We start from the raw sequence: 25758 nt of genomic DNA on the forward strand, positions 1-25758 counted from the left end.
TGAGTTCTTGGACATGCAAGTAAAAAAAGAAAATAATGGGTCATTAATGCTTCCGCGTGAGTAAAAACTAACTGTACATACAACAATCATATCTTACTTTAAAATTTTTTCTGCAGTAAAATATTGTGTTAGTTAACAGCAGACTGAGGTTGAACAGACTTTAATTAAAAATTACAAGCTCACCCTAGCCCATAGCACTAGCGCATGTTAATCTAAGAATGCCAAATGGTCAAAACCCTTAAAATTGTTCAACAGCACCCCCTCGCATACATAATTTTAGGCTGTCAGAGTAGAAAGCAAGTTCTAAAAGTGTATTTTTTACATGTCTAATTATGTTGGCACACTCTTCACATTATTCCTAAATTAAGTGTCAGAAGGTAACTATAATATACAGAGGATAGCATAATCTAGTAATTTCTTGTGCAAATATCTTCAAAATGATTCTGCTTTAACTCTGGCTGTCTTCTATTCCTTGTCTCTGCTTCAGTTGGCTGATTTAAGGAGATTGTGTTTTCTTTTGGAGTAAATTATCTAGGAAAGAGAAAAAGCATACCTGGGGGAGGTTCCTAAAGTAGACTGTGTAAATCCACAAGGTAGACCTAGTATATTTAACTGTGTTCAACGAGTGTTAAGAACACAGCCTCTGGAGCCAGGTTCTCTGAGCTTTGTGAAGACCCCTTAACCACGTTGTGACTTAGTTTCCTCCTCTGTAAAATGGGTTAATAGTAATAGAACGTGTCTCATGAGCTGTTGCAGTCAATATGCAGAAAGCACTTCAGAAGCCTGGCACATAGTGAATGCTCAATAACGATCGGCCGTTGTTATCATTATTTTCCTGTAGTTGTTTGGAAGTGGTCATGATCAGCAGCTTGGGCTCTGACATAAGAAAGACCTTGGTTCAAACCTTCTGAGAGATCTTGGCCAAGTTGCTGAAACTCGGTCTCCTCACCTCTAGATAAGGAGAGCAACCACTACTGCATATGGTTGTAGAATTAGACACTGTGTGCATAGTGCCTAGATGAGACTAAGTAAAACAGGTAGAACATAGCTGTCACCCTTTATTTCCTTGTGAAATCCCAATAAAACAACAGGTAAAGGACTCTACAGAATCATAATTATCCTCAGTAAGTAAGAGAACAGAAGACAACAATATCAACCTTCTGAAGATGGAAAGCAGAGTGGAAACTGACAGCAAACTCAAGAAAGCCAGTTAACACTCCAGCATGAAGAAAGGTTCAGGAATTGCCCCTCTGGAGATAGAGATGAAATAAGTCTAAAAGCAAGATGATTCATTGAAAGTTGGTATAAAAAGCAGCTCCAGGTCCCCTTCTTCATTCCTTGCAGACAGGCATTACTAAGGGCGAGGATACCAAACAAATCAGGGTCAAAGATCAAATGCCAGGATCCCTGGTTGCCTTCTCCTGTCTGGCTCCCAGTATGTTGGTAAGGAGGTTTAGACTCTCCAAGACGAGATGAAATGCACCTTCTCTGGGATCTCTACCAGCTCGAGTAAATAGACCTGAGTGCATAGCCCTTGGAGGTTTTGTCATTGTCAAGCCCTGAAGCCCACAGTCCACATGCCAGCCTGCGAGCAGAGAGCTTCCAGTCAACTTGCAGTCTGATGACAGAGAGGACAGAGAGCCAGGGATCCCCGACCAAGGTCTCCTGAAGGTAGATCATGGTGGTGTGTATAAGCTGCCATGTTATCTGATCGTGCTGCATAGGCCTCCTGATAGGTTTGTTTGTGCTTTAGGATTTATTTGATGCTTCTCTCCTAGAATGTTCCAAACACACTGCTGGATTTCTCCTCTGGTATACCTAGCACGTAGCTAGCACTCTGTAAATGTCAGCTGCTGTCATTACTCACTCAGTCATCACAGGACAGAGAAAGTCACCTTCTGTGTGTTTCACCTACTACTTACAGGGTACACGGTCTAGAATTGAGAAGTGAGTTTAAACATTCAGCTGCTTTTATAACTCTGCCACCTGTGGAAGTTCACAGAGAGAGGAAGAGGCCCTGGATTAAAGAACAGGCTTTGAATTCTACCACTAGTAAGGCCTTCAAACCCTTTAATCCCTCTGGATAGTACTTACCATCAATATAAAAGGAAGGGGATAGACTGGACCATCTTTCAGGGTGCCTTCCTTGCTCCCAAATACCCCATGATATCCAGACAAAAGGTGTTTCAGGACAAGTCTCTGCCTTTGACCTTATTATTTTTCAGAAGTGTATATACATAATAAACTTAATAGTAGTAATAAATAACAGTAATACATCATGAAGATAAATAATAATATCTAAAATTCTTGAATATCCACCGTCTTCCAGATACTTGCATTATCTTAGTCTCATGTAGTGGGATACTAATGCTTTATAAGGAGATCCTCTCATCCCCGTTTTGCAGAGAAAGTAACTGAGGCTCTGAGAACTTAAGTTACATGCAAAATTTACAGACAGTAAGTGACAGAGTTTGGTTTGCTAAATCTGGCCACCTCCAGAGAGCTGGTTCCCTAGACCACACCGTGTACCTCTTTTCTGAACTCTGTTAGATAGTTCCCCAGAAAGATCAGTACATTCATTCTCGTTCCTCAGCTGCTTTTGGTTTTTAGTCTGGCTTCATTGCCTGTCCCTGGAAGATTGTATTTTTCCCCTGTAAAGTGGATTGGAGTCATAAAAGAACCAAGACCCATATTCCTCTCCAAAGTTACTTTGCTCTGAGTTCTCAAAGACCCAAAGTATTTAAAAGGTTCTGCATGTGTGAAATTATACATTGTTAAAATTCCTGCATATCTAAGCCTTTATAAGATGTGTAGTTTTAACCAATGCAGCCGAACCTGCAGATGACTGTTGGTGAATGGATTGTGTGACATACCAACTGTTCTTTTAGTTTGCAGACTACGTAAGTTTACCAGTAAATATTTTAATGGATCTTTGTACATAAATCTGTTTTCTATTTAATGTTGATTTTGAAATAAGGAGAGGACATAAATAAAACAGATTTGATGAAGCAAACAAGGGTATCTTTTAAAAGAAGCTTGGGGGTAGCTAGAGGTAAGATCTGCTTTTTAACCTTTGCTATGCAATTTTAAAAATCGGGTAAAGTATATATAACATAAAACTTACCGTTTAACCATTTTTAAGTGGTCAGTTTATCAGCATTAAATACATTCACCACCATCCATCTCTAAAACTTTTCTCATCTTGTAAACCTGAAACTGTATCCATTCAGGCTAACTCCCCATCCTCCCCTCCCCCAGCTCCTGGCAGTGACATTCTACCTTCTCTCTCCATGAATTTGCCTTCTCTTGGTTGCTGTGCATTTTATAGAAGGTCTTACATGACATGATCAGTATTATAATTAAGACAGTAACTGTTGACATGTATGAATTACTGTTATTACCCACAACGTTTATGGTGAGAATATTTCAAAGATATTTAAATTGAAATGGCATATGTTAAGCTCTTTTATTTTTTTATTATTTTTTATATTGAGGAACATAAAATAAAATGCACACATCTTAGTGCACAGTTTGATGAATTTTGACATGTGGATACGCTCATGTAACCATTGCCCTGATCAGTATATCAAACATTCTTACTAATTTTCTCTTCCCTCCGTCAATTTCCTATTTCACCCATCCCCCTACCCCCTTTACTTTCTTTGAAATAAGTAAAAACCAATTGTTTTTTTTTTAAATCATGAGGTTCTTATAACTCAGCTTCTTAAAAGTGATGGTGCCCTGTGCTTGGACAGGTGTCATTCCCTGCTGCTCTCTGCCATTGGCACCCCCGTGGCAGAAAAATCTTCACATTTTCTTAGCACAATTTTAGTAAAGCTTGCTATAAAAGCACCATTCCTTCTGCCCTTTGGTCCCGGCACTCCCATGCCCCAGCTCCAAAATTCATTCCTAAATCCTCCTCCCTTTCATTGCCCGGCTTCTTATTCTTGAGTGGGATTAGCGTTAAGCAACAGTGTAACACACAAGAAAAGGACGACCAATGTTCATTCATTCTTTCCCAAACCAGCCTTTATTGAGTGCCTACCACTGGCTCCCGCTGCATACAGAGAGAGGTAAGACACTATCACTGTCACTAAGGGGTTTGCAGTCTGTTACGCTGAAGCATTTACAACAACCTGTAGTAAGAAGAGAGATGTGGGAACAGACAAGCCAAGGCGCCCTGACAGTAGCTGTGCCCAGAACAGGAAGGAGAGAGAGGTTCTGCCCCGGAGCGGAAGGTGCCATGGTGGAGTTCGCTTTTGCCTTTCTTCAAAGGCGGGTGCGGGGTACCGTGCTGCCTCGCTTTGCCCCTGTGGCTCCCAGTCGCGGCCTCTGGATGCCTTTGGCGTGGTCTCGGTGATCCACAAGTGTGGAGCTGGAGGTGGCTCATCAGTTTGGATGGAAGCAGCAGGTCCCGTGGCACTTTGTCTCTTATTTCCACCCTCAGTGATTATTCAGTGACAGTGGGGAATATTCTAGAGCAGGGCTGATAAAGCCCTGTTGTACATGCATTAGCTAAATTCTGTTACTTGCCTCACACTTTTTTGCGGGCTGACCTTTTCTTTGGAAGGTTAAACAAAGAAACAGTAATTCATTCCCAGATTACAGTGTTCTTTCAAAGAAGATTCCTAAACAGACACCTGATGATTTGGAGGAGAAAAAATAGAGCTTTCAATGAAACATAATTACAGAAACTGCTCGTGGCCAGGTGGTGCTTTTGGGGAGATTGGGACACCCTGTGAAAAGCAGTGAGCTAGGGCTGGGGAAGGATCCTGCCGTCCCTGCAGGAGGGGATTGCTGTGCCTCGGGAAGGACCACGTGTGGCCGTGTGCTTTAGGACCTGACCCCCAGGAAGCCAAGAACTGTAGCCCCCTTAACCCAGCCTTTACAAGCGGCATGATAACACTCCAATCGATCCAAATCCTTCCACTTGATTGTAATTCCCTGTTGACCACAAAGGGTATTTATTTGAGGAAAAAGCTGTCAATTATGTAAAACCCCCTGAAGCCTGATCATAATACATGCTTGCTGTCTCAAGCATAAAACCCGGACTCAGGTAGAGTTGGCAAAGAAAGTAAAATCGCATGTGTATATGTATGATCACACACACACACACACACACACACACACACACACACACTGGGCTGGTAAACCAGCTTTCTGGGGGGAAAAAATGTCCTGATTCATACTGTTCACCAATTTCTATAATGTAAATACTCCCACAAAGGCTGATTTCAAAGTACCAGCAGTTGGCTTACAAAATTCTGAATATTTAGCAATTGCTATCCATATACATGCCAGCTGCAGTGTACCACCAGACATATGTGTTATTTGGCCAGCACCTTTTTAAACAATTTAAATTTGAGTGGTTGCTAGAGGTGGAGGGTGAGGAAAATGGATGAAGGGGGTCAAAAGGTACAAACTTCCAGTTATAAAATAAGTCATGGAATATAATGTACAGCATGGTGACTGTAGTTAGTAATACTGTATTACATATTTGAAAGTTGCTAAGAGAGTAGATCTTAAAAGTTCTCACCCCAAGGAAAAATGTGTTTTAACTACGTATGGTGATAGATATTAATAGACTTCTGGTGGTGATTATTCCACAGTATATACAAATATCCAAACATTGTGTTGTACAACTGAAACTAATAATGTTATATGTCAATTATATCTCAATAAAAAATATATTAATTTGAATGCCTTTGGAGAACCACTCCCTGATGACTGTTCTGACCAGCTGTCCCTGGTTCTTCTACCCAGGCTGTTCACTCCCGGGATTTCATCTATGCACGTGCCTTGCCTGGCCTTGACTTACTTTGGGCTTGGAGGTGCTAATGCTCTTTTTCAGCAGTGGCCCTGGGGCGATTTCCAGGGCTCTTGCCTGTGTCTTTAAAACCGTGTGCTCCTTCCAGGTATCTGGACTAATTTTTAGTATTAAAAGTTTGAAGGAGGAATCAGAAAATTGCATCCATTACTCTTAACTCTCACCATCTTTATAAAGTTTTGAATTTTTAAGAATGCAAAATATATTTATTGAAAGAGATGCCCATGCAGAGTTCCTATCCCCTCTTGTCCAATAACTCTCTGACCCTGGGCAACTTATAAAATATTTGAGAACCTCTGTTCCCTTAATGTTCTCTGTGAATGATTGCTTCATACAGTTGTGAGGATCAAATGATAAAAGCTAACAATAACAGCAGCAATAATAATAACTGCTGACATCTCTTGGGCTCTTAGCACCTGGCAGAGCTAAGAACTCCATGGTTGGGGTTTCTCCTATACTAAAATGTAGTTAGTGCCCACAGACCCTGGGATGGTGTCCACACCTGAGAGGGGTATCATCAATGATAGCTTTTATTTTTATCGTTGTTACTATTTCTGCAAATATAAGAGACCATAACTGATAAAGAATCAAAAGCTATGTTTCTCCATTATCAGACCGTCACAGGATCATCAATTAAATACAGGCATATGGCCTCATGTAAGAAACAGGGTAAGCATAATTATATCTGTATTCTAGGAGTTTACTTTCGATAACAGTAATACTTTGAGAAGGATGGTGGGGGGAGAGGGAGAGAGAAACGTACAAGCCCGCAAATGTATCAGCATCCATGCACGTTGTTCAGTTTTGGTGTGATGTCCTCAGCATGTTTTCTATTCAAACAATAGATGTAACGCTCACCTGTGTGAGATTTCATTTAAGTCTCTAATGTTTCTAATAAGTTTTATCAGGAAACCTTGGATTTTGGTAAAAGATAACCTTTAAATCATCTCCTTGTGGTAAGAGTTTCCACTATGTTATGGTGTGTGCCAGAATACAAGCAGGGCTGAAAAAAACACTAACCTTCAGAAAAGTGGATGCCTCCTTGTATTTGAGTAACATGGTACAGGGCTCTCATCATTTTAAACATAAAGTTTAGGGGAAACATATTGGCCTCAAATACTGTTCTCACAGAGATGTTCTGACAGAATCAGTTTTATTTCTAAATGAGAAAAAAAAACTTCTAATTTAGTCATCATGTCACTATGTTACCATAAACAACCTTTTGACAGTCACTTTGAAAGAACGATACAGTAAGTGGTGAGCAGAGTGAAAATCACCATTACCAAATGGGTGTTTATGGCTTGGAATTAAATTTCCAAGACAGTAACATGCAAAAATTCAAACTGCATTTCATTTCAACAAATCAGAAGTGAAGATGTTATGCCTTGGAAATAGGAGAAGACTCAAAATGTTAGTGACTCTGATTGAGAAAACACTGGTGTCAGATGCACCCGAAAAGTTTTGGTTCATGAGATGTAAATGTGGAAAAAGCAATATTTCTAAATCAATACGACTTTCTACACAATATGTGATTTTAAATATATATGTAGCTGAATTCATACACTCTATGTTTTAAGGAGTCACCGAAGGCTTCCACCACATCCCCAGGGGATTATATGTGCCAGCTTGCCAAGACACACATCTGAGGGTCAGCTCTCTGGGGCAGTGAGGGTCACCTTTGGTGAGGCCTATATGGTTCATGAAAGCTCTTATGCATGTACTTCTGCATAGTTTCTCTCATTGACAGTTCCACCTTTTTTTCCCCTTTTACTCAGCTAGGAAAATATTTTCACTTAAGTTGAGAGCAAAGAACAAGGGAACAAGTAGAGTGGCTCCTGAGATGCCCTTGCCCGGGAGGATTTAAGGAGAGAAGAACGCGAACGTGAGGTCAGGCATTCAGACACTATTTTCCACGAGGTGGGCTTGCAAACGAAGGCCTGCTGTCCCATCCCATAGCCCCTAATTGGCCAGTTTCCTTATAAAAGGACCTCAGGGAGATGAGAGATTGACAGTGGCAGGGGACGCAGATCATTGGCTCGTAACTTTTCTCCCCAGTTTGGTGTCAGGCTGCCCAAGGGCGCCCAGTCCCATGATTGTCCCATGTCAACAGTCAGTGCTCAGCTCAGAGTCATAAGGGAATGTACAGCACATTTGGGCACAAATGTGGAGAAAGATCAGTATTGGGAGCTTTCCTAGAAAGCTTCTAAAAGACTGAGAAGATAAGCAATAAAAATAGTCATGGTCAACACCCTTTTATTGCATTTCAGGATCAGGTCTGTTTGCAAAGTTTAGAATGAAGGTATTTCTAGCAACACATTTCTCCAAAAGGAGAAAAAAAAAAAAAAGAATGGTGCTTACTCTTTATTGCCTATATACTGTATTTCAATTTTAAAGAGCTTTTTCAACCCAAATGCTAGCTACAACGAACCAGTCTTTTCCTGGCCTTGGGCTAAAAGCACATCAATAATGGAACAACGCCAGATGTGATTATTGACTGTCAAAATGTTGTACAGAAACCTAGTGACTGACTCCACATTGTAAAATAGTCATACCATGACGGAATTGGCGCTTGTACTAGCTGGGAAGCCTGGGGGCACTATTAAACCATTGACTTCCCCTCATTTACTCTGACTTCTGATGGGCGAGGTTGCAGAAGACTATGGAAAAGAGTGTATAGGTAGGGAGCTAAATTTAGAATTTGCCAGGACTAATCATAGAAGTAATGGAAGAAAGAATAAATGAAAGAAGAAATCATCAACTTGAAACTCTTATAGGTAAAAACATAGATTTTTTTTAAAAACACACTTTTGAAAGATCATGATACATTTAACAGAGAATTTACATGTTTTATAATTAATAGAAAGTAATAGAAAAAAAACATTTTGTGCACAGAGTTCATAGACAGAAGAATAAAAACATGTTCACTATTGCTTCTCTGACCCTGATGAAACAAAAGCCCCTCTTACCCTTTGGGTCACAAAGTTGGGGTTGCCACAGTGTCATGAAAAAATTAAACTAAAGTAACAAGCAAAAATGAGAGCCAGGGAGTAAAACGACATTGCTGACCACCTAGATCCAGTTGGACCTGAGATGAGATCCACTCGTAAGAGGTAAACCAATAAATTCCAGGCCTTTAGACAGGTGTTCTCTATCCACAGTTCTTTTTGGCCGTCCCACCAGCGCATTATACGGGTCTCACCCAGATCATCAGAATAAGCTCTCCAGGTCAAGATATTTAATGTTAGTTACATCTGCAAAGTCACATGTAAGGTGACCTAGTCACAGGTTCTGGGGGATTAGGATGTGGACATCTTGCGGGGCAGGAGCGGTCATTATTCGTAATATCACATCTGCAAAACCCAGCCCCTCGGGCCAAACGAGAATCAGAACCAGATCCATGGATCACAGTGAAAAGTCATACAGGGACAGAAACATGGATTAAAAGTACTAGTGGAAAACTGTAACAACCCATTCTTCACTAAGTCGTTGTTTGGTGAACGGTGGCTGGACCTGGCTCTCACTTGCCTTGCTCCTACGTGAATATTGGTTGGGCTCCACATGATTAAGTAAAGGATATTGTCTCAAAAATAATTACAATACTTGCCCCTGTACATTCAGTTGACCTCACATCTTATCCATGCCTATACTTATGTAAGTACATATGTAAATGACATATTTTTATATGTTTATGCTATTGATTATATGATATGTATTTATTTGTGTTTATTTATGTACATGCTGTCATTTAGCGTTTGGATTTTTTCCTAACATTTGCAGTTGTGCCACAAGGGCAGGGACCTCATTTGTCCTTTCCTTGTTTCCCACAAAGAAAAGCAAGGTGCCTAGCACGTAGTGGGCTGTGAGTATTTTTTGTGACAGCTCTCAAGTCCATTCCCTCACCTCTATTCTTAAGGCATCAAACTGTCTTACCATTCATTGGGCGCTTCCTGGACAACAGGCACCTCAGTGACTAGGTACTGCTTCTCTCGCCGTTTCACCATGGAGCGGACTGAAGCATGGAGGACGTGATCTGCCAAAGCCACACAAGTAGACCGCAGAGAGGCAGTGTACCCCAGAGCCCATGCTCTGGCTGTCTCCTGTGCTGTGGCCCTTGTTTCGTGACTTTTTATAGGATCTCGTCTGATTTACTGGCACAGCTTCCTGACTGGCTCCTTGCTTCCATTTCTGACACACAAGTCTGACATTTTGCCAGAAGCTTTATAAACTCCTTTAGTGGTTCCCCTTCTTTCAAAGGAAAATCCAAGTGCCCAAGCCCTCCATGGCCCAGCTCCTGCCCGTCCCGCCGACCACCTCATCTCTCCTATACTCTCCTGGCACCCCATGCTCTCTCCGGCCCTCCCAGGCTCTGTCTGGTTCTCAGCCATACCATGTTCTCTTCTTCCCCTGCCCGGGCATACACCCTTCCTCATAAGACTCATCCCTTTCTGGTTCCCTCTCCAAGAAGCTTTTCCCACCTCCTCCTCTGAGTTAAGTGTCATTGCAGGTGCTTTCACAACACAAACATCTATAATTTTCAAACATCTGGCCATTTCTTTGTTCTCAGTGGGTGAGGATCATATCTGTGATTCCCTAGCTCAGTTTAGCACATAAGTACCATTAAACAATGATTTAGTAAAGAATGGGTCATTATAGTTTTCCACTAGTACTTTTAATCCATGTTTCTGTCCTGTATGACTTTTCATTGTGATCCATGGATCTGGTTTTGATGATCTTTTGACCCGAGGGGACTGGGTTTGGCAGATATGATATTAAGAATAATGACTGCTCCTGCCCCCCAAGATGCTCACATCCTAATCCCCCAGAACCTGTGACTGTGCTACCTTACGTGGGACTTGGCAGATGTCATTACATTAAAGATCTTGGCCTGGGGAGTTTATCTTGGATTATTCACTGGGCCCAATACAATGACAAGGATTATTTAAGCAATGCAGAAGGATCAGAGTTAGAGAGAGAAGATGGCAGAGGATATGGTCATGAAAGGCACCACTGGTGAGGGTTCAGAAGGAAATGAGAAACATGTTATTTGAAACTGGAGGAAAGGTGACCCTTATCATGTAGTGGCAAAAAGCTTAGTTGAATTGTGTCCTACAGCAATGTGGGAAGCAGAACTTTAAACAGTGAACTTGAATATTTAGCTGAGAAGATTTCTAAGTAGAGTATTGAAGTTATAGCCTAGTTTCTTCTTGCTGCTTATAATAAATGTGAGAGGAAAGAGTTTACTTGAGAGAATTGCTCATCAAAAGAAACCAAGACTTGATTTGGGTACTTCTCACCTATCCAGATTGCAAAAAACTTTGATTTAAGTTCTGAGTATTAAATCACAGAGATGGCTCTTTCCATAAATTAGGCATGTCGTTAAGGCATGAATTACCTCAACCATCTCAGCAGGAGCCAGGAATAGAGATGGGATTTCCCAGGCATTATCTGTGGAGAAGCCTGCTGTGTAATGAAGTAATTCCCCATGACATACACAAGAGACCCACAGAGTTCTTAAGGATGTTATACCAGCAAAATACTGCCACTTTGAACTGAAGGGGACAGAGAGAGGGTGAAAGGAAAGAAATATGTCTCACTCCCAAAATCCTGTGAACAGGAAACAAGCTGATAATACAGCTCAGCTGCAAACATATGTTACACTTCCAGAAAAAGGAAGAATGACTGCAAGGATAGAGCTTCAGGCCCAAAAGACAGATCCACAGAAGATTGTTCCCAGGCCTTGAGACCAAATGGAATTTTCCTAGTTAGATTTTGGAATTGCTTGGGACCCATGACCCCTTTTTTCCTTCCATTTTTCTCCCTTTTTAATGGAAATGACTATAACTATTATTTTATGCCTGCCCCACCATTGCATTTTGTGAGCAGATAACTTGTTTTTTAGTTCCACAGGTTCACAGATGGAGAAGAACTTTTTTGTTCCCCCCAGAGCCTCATCCTTATCTAATTTAGATGATTTGGGATTTTCAGACTGATAAGATTTAGATGAGACTTGAGACTTGAGTTGCTGCTATAATAGGTTGAGACTTTGGGGGACTTTGGGATGGAGTGAACATATTTTGCATGTGGATTTGGGTATCAATCTGTGGGGGCCATGAGGAACATTGTGGTAGACTAAATAATACCCTCCCCGCAAAGATGTCCACATCCTAATCCACAGAATTTGTAGATATGTTACCTGACATGGAAAAAGGGATTCTGCAGGTATGGTTGCATTAAGGATCTTGACATGGAGAGATTATGTTGATTAATTTGAGTAGGCCCAAGGATCCTTAGATGAGGAAGGCAGGAGAGTCAGAGGCAGAAATAGAAGATTTAAGGATAGAAGCAGAAGTCAGAGAGAAGAGAAGAGAACTGTTCTAACTTTGAATATAGAGGAAGGGACCATGAGCCAAGTGTAGGTGGCATATAGAAGCTGGAAAAGGTGGAAGAAACAGATTATTGACTAGAGCCTCCAGAAGGAGGCCACCCTGCAAACTGTTTTTCGATTTCTGACCTCCAGAAGTGTAAGACAATAACTTTGTGTTGTTTTAGGCCTCCGAATTTGTGTTAATTTCCTACAGCAGCATTAGGAAATGAATGCAACAGATTTTCTGGGCACTAATACATTGAAATTAAAGAGAATTGTGGGTGTGTCCAGCTAGTTCAGGAAGGCTGGAATCTGATTTTTGGCTGGGTTACAAAGCACAATGAGTGTGAGGGAAAAAAAAGTCATGCCTGTAAGAAAAACTGGATCATTTAACTTTTTGTTTTTAGCTTTGACATTTGCAGTGTCTCAACTTAGTGAGGTAAATCTGTGAAGATTTTGGTTCATCCCAGGAAAAGTTGAGCAGTTCTGCACAAACGGTGGCTTTCGATTTGTTAAAATGTTAAACATATATGATGGATGGTACATTTCTTTGTTCTAATATTTCATTACTTTGATCAAATATACTTTGATTTTTCTATTTTTACTCACCAGAAAAATCTAGCATAAAGGGTGTTTATTTTGTGCCAGAACACTCTTAAATGCCATCTTTTAGGGAACATAGTCCATTGATAGTGGAATTCCTAAAATCTTTGATCTTGTTGTAGATAACAGTAGATATGATTCACCTTCCTTATTTGGTGGTTGGAGAGGAAAAGTGAGAAATGGAAAAAACAATGGGTATGTGGGTGCGTGTGGGTGTGGGTGGGTGTGGATGGAGGTGGAAATGCAGTCTTCTGGGGTGTAACCACAGATGTTGCCTTTCTTCCACCTTACTGTGTCCGGGTGGCATTTAGCATAATTTATTAATGCTTTCCCACTACAGTCAGCTGACCATGTAGTTTCAACTTTGTTTTGAAGTCTAAACTCTAAATGGCATTTTAGCCCAATTTAATCTTTCAGTAATTAAGTTTTTTCCCTGTTCCTGTGAATCACACATAATTTAATACAAATAAGATACTTGATGCAATCACACATCAGACTGTTCAGAAAGAAAGATCACTAGATTAGGTAGTTTTGTTATCAAGGAAACATACATTTTTTAAAAATTAGCATTATGGTAGTCATTAGAGCTATTCATAAATATACCAGTTTTGTCCCACCCAACCAGGTAGTAGGATCGTACTTTCTTCACTCTCTTGAATTTAGGTGTGGTCCTCTGACGTGCTTCAGCCAAGTAAATACGAGCACTTAACCTTTGCTGAACTCTGGTCTTCCCTACCCTGCCGTGGTGGGGTGTGAGAGCACACACTGACGTGGGGATTCCAACAGTCTGAGTGCCTGAGTGATTAGAATGAGCAAAATCCTCCTGCCAGCCTGTACCAGACATGTAACATGTGCAGGACATAAACTTGTATTGTATTAAACTACTGATACTGGGGGTTGTTTTTTACTGCAGCATAACCTGTCCTATCCTATATAAACATCTTAAGCAAAAATGTAATATGGTTCTTCAAAATTAGTTGATTATCTGGGTGTGTATGTAATACTCCTCTGAAAAACTTGGAGATAACATCATCTTATTGAGAACAAACATCCTTATGATTTGTGGTGTAATTTATAACAACATTATAGCTTGGTTCTTTAACATTTGCTTGATATAGAATGAGTTACATGGCTGTATTTTAATTTATAGAAAAAGAACTTCCATGAAGCTGTGACTTCCTATACCAATTTCATCACCACTAAATAATTCCAACAAAATACTGATAATTGTGATACTCTCCTTGGACAGGAATGACAATGGAAGTGTTGACTTCGCATGTTATAATGATGCTGTGGACCAAGTCAGCAGTTACAACCTTTGCTACTGGTAGCTTGTGATTGCCATGCATGAACATCTAGAAATACTGGTGGAGTGAATGTGGCTCAGCTAACATTCCTTTGTATTTGAAGGGGGCGGTGTCCCCATCTCATGTTAATACCCCATGAGGAATCATTAATAAAACATCAAATGAGGTTGTTTTCTTCAAGAGTGCATCATATGGGTTACTCCCCCAAAACTGAAATGATTACTCATTTCCTTTATAGCTGAGTATGTTCCTATTTTAGACACATGTGTATGTGTGTACCCCCCAAAATAATCTCCTAATTCTAGTTGATTAAGGTAATTTACCTTTTCTAGTTTTTATGTACTTCTGAAATGCAGTGGTTCAAATGTACACACACACACACACAGTCTGCGTGTAGGGGGATCCCTTTGAGATCCCATTTAGTGCCTTTGCTTCTGTTCTCTGTATGGTCCCTCATTGGCAGCCCTAGGAGCTATTTCTCCCATTGCTTTTCTCTAGGCCTCCAGCTTCCTGCATCCATCTGGTCCCTGGGGTTTCTTTATGAGACAGAACTTCCTACTGCTGGGCCCTGAAAAAGAAAATGATCTTCCTCCTCACATTTCTAACCCAGCATCAGCTCAGGGAGCTTCACAGGACTGCAGCTGCCTGCATTCTCTCGGACTCAGTGGGAGAACAAAGGCTAAGTGATACGAAAAAGGGAGTTCCATCTCTCACCAGTAGGGGCAGTGGGGAGCTTTTAGGCAGCTTCCTGACCACACTGTGTTGCTCCCTTCGAAACTAAGGAGCTGATTTTTGAGGCAATCCTCAAAGAAGCTGTTAGTTTCTCTTGGTATTCCGGACTCTCCAGTTGAGAGATGCCACCCAGGGCCTGGGGAGCAGCAGCGTAAACACAGCTGGTTTGACTGTCTCCAGCCTCAGAGAAACTAAGAGAGGAGAGTGTAAGTTCACTCTAGACACTGACAAGCATGTTCTGTTGTTAAAGAACTAAAATTATTCCAGGCAAAGGAGAAAGTTGTTTGATTTGCCATTTAAATAATCCTCTCACTTTCTGACATTAGTTTGCAAACATTTTTTGAGAAATGGATGCTTTTTTTCAAAAGAAGGAGCCCCCAAGTGTAGAACAGTTGAAGGGGTTGCTGCTCTGCTTGGCCTCTCATTGAGCTCCGAGGCAGCTCTTCAGAACCCCGGGGCTCAGTTTGAACACTGCAACTGGGGGAACCCTAAACAGGAAGTATCTTTTCTCTGAAATAGACATTCTCAAACTTTTTTAGAGTTAAGTCATCCAGGACTCCTGTTTAAAATGCAGGTTCCTGGGCCTCGATCCCAGAGGCTCACACTCAGGACATCTTGAGTGGGGCCCAGGGATCTGTATTCTAACAAGCATCCCAAATGATTCTGATACAAGTATGGATGGATCATGAAAAACTCAGCTTTACAAACTACCTGCTATTGACACTTTCAATGTCTTCATCTTGTTTCCACTTAGTCCCAGTTTATTACAGCTTATTATTATATTATTGAGTTCACAAATGTAAGGTACCATTAAAATTGTTTGTTTGTTTTTTCCAAGGAAAACAATATCTTAGTTACCTCTTGTGTCGCCTCCAATTTAATTATCTGTTTCTGTTCCTGAAGCACCCCAGACGTATGGCGCTCCGCACTCTCTGTTGGCTCTGCCCCACTGAGACCCCCATCGACCTTGTCCTTCCTTCATCCCTTCTTGGTTTGGTTTTTGTTTGATGCTTTTCATTTTTAAAGCAGATCTCTTTCAAGCTCCCCTTCCCCAACAAACAAACCCAGAGTAGAAATTAAATGATGTTCATAAGCAAGTATAACTTCTTGACACAAGTACAAAATGCTTCCATGTGCCAAGGTGCTGATGTCCTTAGGGATGCAAAGAATTAGAAGAACAACTCCAAGTAGTCCCGTTTTTAAAATAATAAAGCCCACAATGAGATGCCCACTGGAATGGCAGCAATCAAAGACAATAAATATCAAGTGTCTTTATCTCAAGGAAAAGCCCTTCTGCCATTGATTGAGTCGCAAACTGAACTAGCAGTTTTTTTTATGGAACACTGTCTTTAATGTTGGCAAAAAATGACTGACAGACAAATTGAGGATATGCAGACATAAGGATATGGCAGACGTTTTCTTCAAAATGAATGGAGAGAACCCATCACTTCAGAAAAAACAATTGGCAGTGTTTGTTGACAGTGTCTGAACCAAACTTTGAACCAAAACCAGAATTTTGGAAAACTTTATACCACCATGGTGTTTGACAACTTCTGTCAAGATTTTTCTGATGAGATTGCTGGTGATTTTAACAAATGTGATTTGTTACACTAAGCATAAGAACTGCTGGCCTAGAGGCCAGTGGCATGGACTCTGGGGCCATTCTTCTTGGGGTCAAATCCCCAAACTATCACTTATCACTTACATGAGGTCACATATGTGCTTCGCCTCTCAATGCCACAACTTCCTCGTCTATAAAATGGGGATAATACTGGGACCATCAGAGAGGTATCATGGGCATAAAAATAAGTGATGTATGTAAATATTTGTGTACATTAAAGTGAGTTACAGTATGTAAACCACTTAGAATAGTGCCTGAGGTTGTGCTCAGCAAGTTGTTATTATTGATCTTAGGGATTGGTAATTTATAAAACCAAATACATTATCAATACATAATAGATTGCTATGTAATTATATATATATATATATAGTATGTATAAAAAAAATTCTATATACATAAAGTGTGTGTATATATATATATAATTGTGACCGGGAAAGCTGCAGCTGCTACCCTTTTGGTGCACTCGCTTCCGGAGTGGGATCACTCACCAATGACTCTTCCCTCCCATGGGCAAGGCTGCCCTGCCCATCCATCGAATCTCTGTTGTTCTGGGGGTTCCTTCTTTTCTTAGCAACAACACAACGTGTTTAAAGGAAGATTTGGTGAAGCAATATAATTATGAAGGGTACAGTTTAGTAAGTACAATTGTACGTATGACACAATTGTATGTATGTAAACAGCATACAATTGTATGTCCCCTATAGTCTTAGAAGCTGCTTTCCTGCCTCAGCAATGTTTAAAGTTACTGCCTATCATTTAAGCTCAAAAAGTTTGGGAAATTATGGGAATAGAGAAAATGGAATAAGGCCCTGTCACATCAGATATGTCCATTTGCGATGCTTACTCTAAGAGGACAGACAGTGTAGGGAAAATTGTTTCTGATTTGGGAACCTAGCTCTTCAGTCCTGATATTTTGAGCTATTTTTATCTCTGTTATATGAGCTCATTTTATCTCTGACTGTTCAAAAGCAGCTCATCACTTGTTGACATTGTTCTCTCATGCTGCCGATGTTTGATGAGCACCTTTTATGCAGCACCAAGCACGTGGGCAGGCGCTTTGGCCCCAGTGGTAAAGGGAGGATGTTGTCCCTGCCCTCCTATGTTGGTGCACTAGAGGTTTCTAATTTCTCCCATCTGCTTTGCAAAAATGAAGGTAGCTCACCTGTTGTTCCCGGACAACATCAGTGGAGGAAGCAGTATATAATTTATACATTGTAAATGTTCATGAAAATATTCTGAAGTTTAACATGAGATAAAGAAGTTGCAAAAGACAGACTGCAAAAGAATTGTAATGATTGTTTTGTTTCCCAGAAATCACAAACAAAATCACCGTATATTTTGATGTACTAACATTAATACAGATAATTTTGTTTGATGGTAAAAAAAAAACAACTACAGCAAAAGTCATTGGAGTTTCACTGACTTAAATGGCTTCTGTTGTCCTAGGAGAAATAGGAACTCTTGAAAGAGTTCATTTTGGGGCTCTGTTTTATGTGCCATCCCGCATGCATATGCTGAGATGGTGGGTGGGCCCGCAGGAGCCTTCATTCTGGCCGTTGACCTTTGAACAATGAAGGGATGAAGGATGCTGACACCCTGCTCAATTGGAAGTCCCTGTATAACTTTTGACTCCCCAGAACTTAACCACTAATAGCCTGATGTTGACTGGAAGACTTACTGTTAACAAAAAGTCGATTAACACCTATTTTGTATGTTATATGTATTATGTGTTGTATTCTTACAATAAAGTAAGCTAGAGAAAAGTTTTTTTAAGTTTGTTGCAAATCTCCAAAAAACTTCCATTATATTTGAAAAAAATCTACGTATTAATGGACCCACACCGTTTGAATCCATGTTGTTCAAGGGTCAACTGCTTATAGTCACCTGTTAAATAGAGTATAATAACATTTCCTTTCGGGGATATGTTTTGAGAGTGCATTATAATGCACTTTGAATATTTTTAAGAATCATTTAAAATTTCAGAGCAGTAGTTTTACTAAGATAGTGTGTCTACTGATAGATGTATATTTTACAATTTGAGAGTGTTTCTTTTCTATGTGGTTGAAATGATATGCAATCAGTCCAAAGGACTAAGTGCTTCTTGAATACAGCCCAATATTGAATTTTGTTAATTGAATTAAATTCAATCCCACTATTTGTTGTGGGTGGAAACTCTTAGTTTTTTTTGGTCATATTTTTGTCCCTGCCACTGCTGGGACCTTTTGCAAACTTCATGTCTTGGAAATTGCCGTTATCTTTTACAAATAAAATGCATGGAAGTCAGCTCACCTGGGCAAGTAAACAATGGCTATGGTTGTCCTGCTGTTGTTCTTTTTTGCCCTAGAATCTTCTGTTCTCTGACTCTCTTCCTATTTCCAATCCTAAAAACACCTAAAATAAACATCAAGTATTAATTGTACTTACCTTTCTAAAAAAAAAGTCACAGCTGTTGTGAAACTTATTCTTCTTTTCGTAGCGATGTGCACTGTGAAACGGTTTGGCAGGTCTACCTGTACTGTGGAACATTTTTGCAAGTACTTCTGTTCTCGTGAAAGGGCCACTTGTGCAGGGTCCCAAACAAATCTACATCTCTTGTAATGAAAATTCATGCTATAGTCTAATTGCTGATTCTCATCTTGTCTTCTATATGTGTGTGTTTATGTGTTTCAGGAAAAAAGTGCCAGTTCAAATGTGAGACTTAAAACTAATAAAGAGATTCCAGGATTAGTTCATCAACCCAGAGCAAAGTAAGTTCTAGTTCCTATTTTCATTATATTGTTTCTAAAGCTAAAAATATTTTCAGAGGGAGCTCTGTTTGGCCTGCCAGATGATCAAGGCTTATTATGAAGCTTCAATAACTGAGACAGTGTGGCTTGGTCTAGTGGAACAGAATAGAGAGCATAACAGACCCATAATATAAGACAGAGCTGACATTTCAGATCCAATGTCTTTATAACTGTAGGGTAGGGAAGAATTTTGAAAAAGTCACAAAAGATGCAAATGATTAATTAATGTGACTGCATTAAAATTAAGAACATCTGTTCATCAAAACACATCATAGGAGAGTAAATGGCTACAAAATAGTGAAATATATTGACAATGCACATAATGGACAATAGTTGGGGTTCCAGAATATAGAAAGTAATTCTATGAATCAACAAGTAAAAGAGAGTTCATAGAAAAACAGACTAAGGACATCAACAACCATTTGAGGTAAGATCAAGAGCTAGTCTATATGGGGAAAAAAAGTCGTACCTCAAGATTAGCAAAAATTTAGAAAGTATAAAATGTTGACCAGGATATGGAATAACAGGCACACTTAACCCCTGCTGGAGGGAATATAAACTGGTACAATTACTTTGGAAAACAATTTGGATTTATCTAATAAAATTGGGCCTAGGCATACCTTATCCCACAGCAGCTCTCAGATATATATCCTAGAGAAACTCTTGGACATGTGTGGCTACAGACACATTTTGAAATGTCCGTAGCAGCACTGTTTATGTGAGTTCTTAAAGCTCCTGAAGGGAAAACCCAAATGTCCATCAAAAATATAACAGGTAACAAAAATGTGGTATATTCTTATGGTGAGAATATACTACGTGTCAGTGAAAATGAATGACGTGTAGCTGCACATATCAAGATGGAATAATGTCTTGAATGTAAGGTTGGGGCAGGAAAGTAGTTTCATATAGTTTCATTCATATAAAGTCCAAAAACAGTGAGAACTAAGCAATATGTTATATATATGTGTATGGTAAAACAATAAAGGAACTGAAAGGCATTAAATGCAGAATGTGGTTTTTGCCAACTAGATGAAACATAATGGAACCACAGGTTCTATTTCTTAATCTGAGTGGTGATTACCTGAGTGTTCCTTTAACTATTATTATTGTAGAATATACAAGTAACATTATATATTTTCTTCTCTGTGTTATATATTTCACAATTAAAAAGTTTAAGAGAATAATGAGTGTCTAGAATGTTCTAGAATGGAATCTTTGGTGATAAAATGCACTGTATGTGACTTGAGGCTGCAGCCCCTTTCTTCAGAGGGGCTGTGATCCCAGAGGCTACAGATCTCATCTTGTCACCTAAACACGAACAAATTCCCTAAGCATGCTGATAATGCTAGTAAATTTGATAAAATCATCCCTACCTCCCAATAAATTTGATTATAACATGTATGTAATAGTAGCTCCATAAATTAAAATCATATGCAGAAGACGCTGTATGATTTCTGGTTCTTCTCAGGAAATTGAGACAAAAGTAACCTAGCTCATGATCCCCTTAACCTGGCTCAGTGTAGACTTGCTGCCGCATGGCCACCACCATACAGCCGCTAGGGCTCTTCGTGGGGTGGTGAATGAGCTCAGGGATGTACTTGTTTTACTTTCAAAGAAAACTGGACATTTAAAAAATCCACTTCTCCTTTGCATTGTCAGTGTCAGTGTAAGAGCACAACCAATCTTTGTACCCTGGGTCAATGTGATCCTATAATCACAGTTTCCCTAGTCCACTTTACTGGTCATCACATTTATCTACACTAAGTTTACTTGCCTTTGGGAATAAGATACCTGATGACACAACCAAGTCATCCTTTGATCCAGGTCATTTGATATATGCTATTTTTAAGTGCTTTCCTCTCCCTGAGTTCTAAAAAAAGATCATATTAAGAACTTCTTTTCTCTTTTAGAGCAAATACTTATTAACTTTGACACTGAAATAGCATGCTTTGTAGACTGGCATGTGCCAAAGCATTTAAAGAAATTGATTTAACTGGCTCATGTGTTTACATTTAAATTATGTTTTCCACACAGCAACATGCTCGTGTGTGTGTGTGTGTGTGTGTGTGTGTGTGTGTTTTAAACTGTGAGTCAGAGCATTGAATTCCTGGAATTCAACTAAAATCTTTCTGGAGGGCAAGAGAAGAGCTTTACTTTCCCTACTTACTGAAATGTAGAATCAAGGAAACTATATTATTGCAGTTGTATAAAATAATAGGTTTTTTTCCCCTGTGGGTGAAAGGACGATCCTATACCAGATTTATTACCCATAATAAATCCAGATTTATTAGTGGTAAAGGGAGAGAACTCACAACTCCTTTTGCTACAACACGTACAGTACATTCTTACTGACTTGATGTCACGCAAGTAACCTAATGTCTCTGGGCTTCTCAGAGTTTTCTCAGAGAAAAATGGAGGTAAAAAAATCCTGCTTTATAGGGCTGAGGATTCAATGAAATAATGTATGCCCAGTGCTAATCACAGGGTCTGCTGCTTGGTAAGAACGCCTTAACAATTACAAGCAACCCAAATGCCCTGCAACGGAAATCGGTTAAATGAACTGTACGATATTCACACAGCGCTTTAAGGTTGGGTGGACCCTAGCAATATAATGCTGGAAAGAAAGAATGTCCTGGAAGTTTACAGAAAGCATGGTGCACTTTTTGTAGGGTGAAAAACAACTAAAATAAATCAATTGCTTTTTAAGTATGGAAAGGGATGTAGTGTCTCTATATGAAGAAAATGAGGGCATGGTGGTTCCCTTGCTCTGGAGAAACACACTTGGGGGAGGTAAGCTAGCTCTTAGCTGTTGTGGTCCTCACTTTCGGTTTTTGTGGATGCTTCTTATACTATTTAAAAAACAAATAACTAAATAAAAGTGATTCACGCATGGCTGTGTCTCGATGTGAAGGTGAGGATTTACCCACCCTGAGGTCAAGTTGAAAAACAATAATGATGATCATGAAGAAGTAACTGCCTGCAGGCTAAGATTTTCCAGGAACCCACTGAGTAATTAAATTCATTTTTGCAGGTGAAAAACTAGGGTATTAGGACCTTGCCTTTTCATGTTTTTGTGGCTTAGGTTTTTATTATTTGGAAAATTTTTCTTTAATCACTAAAAATGAAAGCCATATGTCTTTCATCTCTAAAGTGCATTTTGCCCAGGCTTTCATTCATTTGATTATTTGTCAATAAGATTTCACAGTGTTGCCTTCCCAAGTCTCATGAAGCTGAGAGGTCACAGAAAGAAGAGTCTTTGATGGCTCAGGCTTAACTTAGAAGAGCTTCACCAGCACCAACTGGGGGCCCCATAAATGCTCCAGGCCGGCACTGGGTTCTCCAAGGCTGAGTTTTCTTTACTAGACAGAAATAGGAGTTACTAAAATTGTGAAGTTGTATCAGTTCAGTCAAGTAGCAACATACAGGCTTTCATAAAAGATTTTTAGATCTAATTAATCTTAGCACCAAGTATTCCTACTTTACCAACTAAATCATCAACAATTCAAACATCCCTTTCTGGTATCTGGAGGAACGATGGAAAAGCTGGTGTGTTTCTCCTCCTCCTCCCTCCCTCCCCGCTCACAGTCATCAGATTGTGTGTCAGAAAGGATTTAAAACTGGAGTTGTTACCTACAGACTGTTTCTCAGTGTGCTTTGTACTTTTGAAGGTAAAAATTAGTATTAATGCCACTGCGCTGATAGAGTTCCCACAGGAAGAAAGGGCACCCGTGTTTATCCAGGCAGGAGTCAGTTGATAATGGGGTCATTTATTCCATCAGAGCAAAAATTCTGTCTCTGCCCCTGTTGAAGAGGGTTAAGGGTTTGGCTTCTCTCTGAAATGAACACGTGGAGATCAGCCGAGTCAGCCTTGGGCTCTGAGGTCACGCATACCGAAGTCGATGCGCAGGTAACCAGGACCTCATGCGGGTGTCTGCTCCACCTGGCGGCACCTGCCACTCTTACGGGCACAGTGGAGTGCATCTGAAAGAACTCATTTGGAGCATCAGGACTTGATAATCAATAAATCACCCTTCCATTCAGTCTTCTCTGTCTAGCACAGTCCACATACTGTATTTCAAGCTGGCAGGTAGTGACTCAGTCTGGGGGTTGAGTCTTGAAGTGAGGTGGAGGCCGGCAGGGATGTTCTGACACTCAGACACAGAAAGCAGGCCGCAGCATTTCTCTGTCAGCGGAGTGCGATGGTAGTGATGCCCACGGGGAAGGCCTGATGCCTGCATTTAGTTAGAATTGTTTCTCAAAAGGCACGTATGAAAATGGTCATTTACTTCCTGACCATTGTACCCCCTACCCCAGACAGGGTAAGGCTAATACTTGGTTCAGGATTCCAGGGAGGGTGAAAATATACTGTCTTGTCTAATTAATTCTGGGTTGGGTGACTTTTGTTCATTTTGCTTTAAACAGGGGACATTTTCCTTTTTTTTAGTGGTTAGAAAGTATGTAGTTAACCTGCACACAACTGAAACCACTGACGTTTTTGTGCCTCCTTTAACGCATGTGCACCTTAAGCCCTCACCGTCACCTCTGGTCTCAAGCTCCCGGATGGGGACCCCCCATGCTCTGCATCCTTGATCAGAGGGATGACAGATACATTTGCAGGGTCATTGTTACTTCTTCCCCTCCTGTCCATCTGTTATGCATATGTACGAGTACTAATCACACATCCTGTTTTCAGGCTGTGGTATTTTAGTAAAGGAGATAATGGAAGTTAGTAACAACCATAGAATGTTAGTGCCAGAAGGGACCTGCTGGTTTTATAGATGAAGAATTGGAGACCAGCTGTACTGCCTCTGTGAGGGGTCAGGAATCACAAACATTTAAATAGAGACCACTTGGTCAATTAAATATTTATTGCCCTCCTGTAACATGCAGGGCAATATATGCTAATAAAAACTCTAACCCAAAAGTTTCCGCCATGAACACCAAATCCTGAAAATGGCATTTTTATGAGGTTTCTTGGAATTTCTTAGGAAAACTAATACATAGGTCCATGCAGTATATAGTTATTTATATCCATGCCTTTCCTATCTGAGACCCAGCAACCTCATCTATGCAGAGCTTGGCCACCAACTGGAAGGATGCCCAAAACATGTCTGAGCAGCACCATGGGTGCCAGAATATTCACGTTACCCATTCAGGAGAAATCTCCCAGGCTCTCCCTGGGAGCCAATCATGCTTACTTCAGACACAACTCCAACAGACTTGGCTGTGTTGTTTCCAAGCGCAGAGTAGAAAAAGCAACTGGGAAGAAATCAGAAAGGACTGATACCTCCTCAGACAAGGAGACATGCGAGAAAAAGCTCAAAAGCAGACAAAGAACAAAAACCTGGAGTTTAAGGCCATTTTGCTAAAACAGAGCCTGCTCTACCCATCATAGAGGCAGGGGCCAGGGGGTATCTCAGTATTATAGGAGAGCTTTGCAGTTTAAGATCACCCGAATGGCCACCAGTCATTAAGTGAAAGTGAAGTAATGTTTGTTATAGATCTTCTGTTAAAAAATATATAGTTTAGAACATTTGCATCCAAGGTGGCTCAACTAAAAAATTTCTTGGCTCTCAAAGAAGTAAAACCATGAGGAATTTGGGAGAACTCACCTATGCAAAATGGCTCTTCTGCCCTTCCTTTCTGACCTGCAGTGAGCAAGAGCCTCCTTTTGAAACAGGACATTTACCTAATTTTAATGATCTTATAAAGGGCAGCAGTAATTACACAACATCCATGAAGGTGCTTACTTCGTGACTGTGGAAGTTGATTGCGGGTGTCAGATGTTTTCAGTGTTTTCCTTTTATGTCAGAGCTACTGTCATTGAACTCCCAGATGTTAAGTGTTGACTTTGCAGTCAGAAACACCCCCTTTGAGCTCCATCATCTGTCCCGGGAGACTGGAAGGGTTGTGGGTCACTGGTACACTCTCTGTGGCCCCTACATGGTGAGGCGTGCTACTGAGGGGCATGTCAGGTGGGCTGTGCACCGTGCATAGACGTGAAGGGCGGAAGTTGTTCCAGAGCCCCAGTTGCTGTAACCAGTGAACATTACCTGCTTTCGATAAAAAGAAACACTGTGCCATGTGTCCCTTACCCTGGCCTCCTGAACCTCCCTGGAAATCCACAACTGTTTGCTTGGCAGGAATCATTGTCATTAAGACCATGTCCCTACGGAGGCCCTTTCCTTCCTGAGCCCTTTGCATCAGTGACTTTTCTCTGCTCTCCTTGCCATCTGTTTTGTCCCCATGCGCATGTCCATCTCACCAAGTATGCTGTTAAATAGTATGAGACAAACAGGACAGGTGCCACTCAGATGTGGGCCCCGACTTACTCCCATCTCCCAGTGGAATTTCAGTTCCAGAGAGGTGCATTTGCTGTCCCCATGTTCAGGGACATGTCAGGTTCTCAGCTTGTTCACCCATACCTATGCAGTCAACTGATGCTGACAACTTCTGCAAAATAACACATTTCAGTGTAATAACTAGGATATATTTTCTTTTTACAGTTGCACACAGAA

The 25758-nt window shown here is 40.5% G+C and overlaps 1 protein-coding gene across 1 annotated transcript in view; it reads left to right on the forward strand.

The window, feature by feature from the left end:
* The window catches only part of C11H1orf21 (chromosome 11 C1orf21 homolog), a 216986-nt gene that overhangs the window by 155773 nt on the left and 35455 nt on the right, over positions 1-25758 (forward strand). Inside the window, exon 4 of the mRNA XM_037009909.2 lies at positions 19125-19201. Within this exon, the coding sequence (XP_036865804.1) occupies positions 19125-19201 (77 nt within the window). The remainder of the gene's footprint in view (positions 1-19124; positions 19202-25758) is intronic.

The sequence above is a fragment of the Manis javanica genome, chromosome 11, assembly GCF_040802235.1.
Source record: "Manis javanica isolate MJ-LG chromosome 11, MJ_LKY, whole genome shotgun sequence".
NCBI lineage: Eukaryota > Metazoa > Chordata > Mammalia > Pholidota > Manidae > Manis > Manis javanica.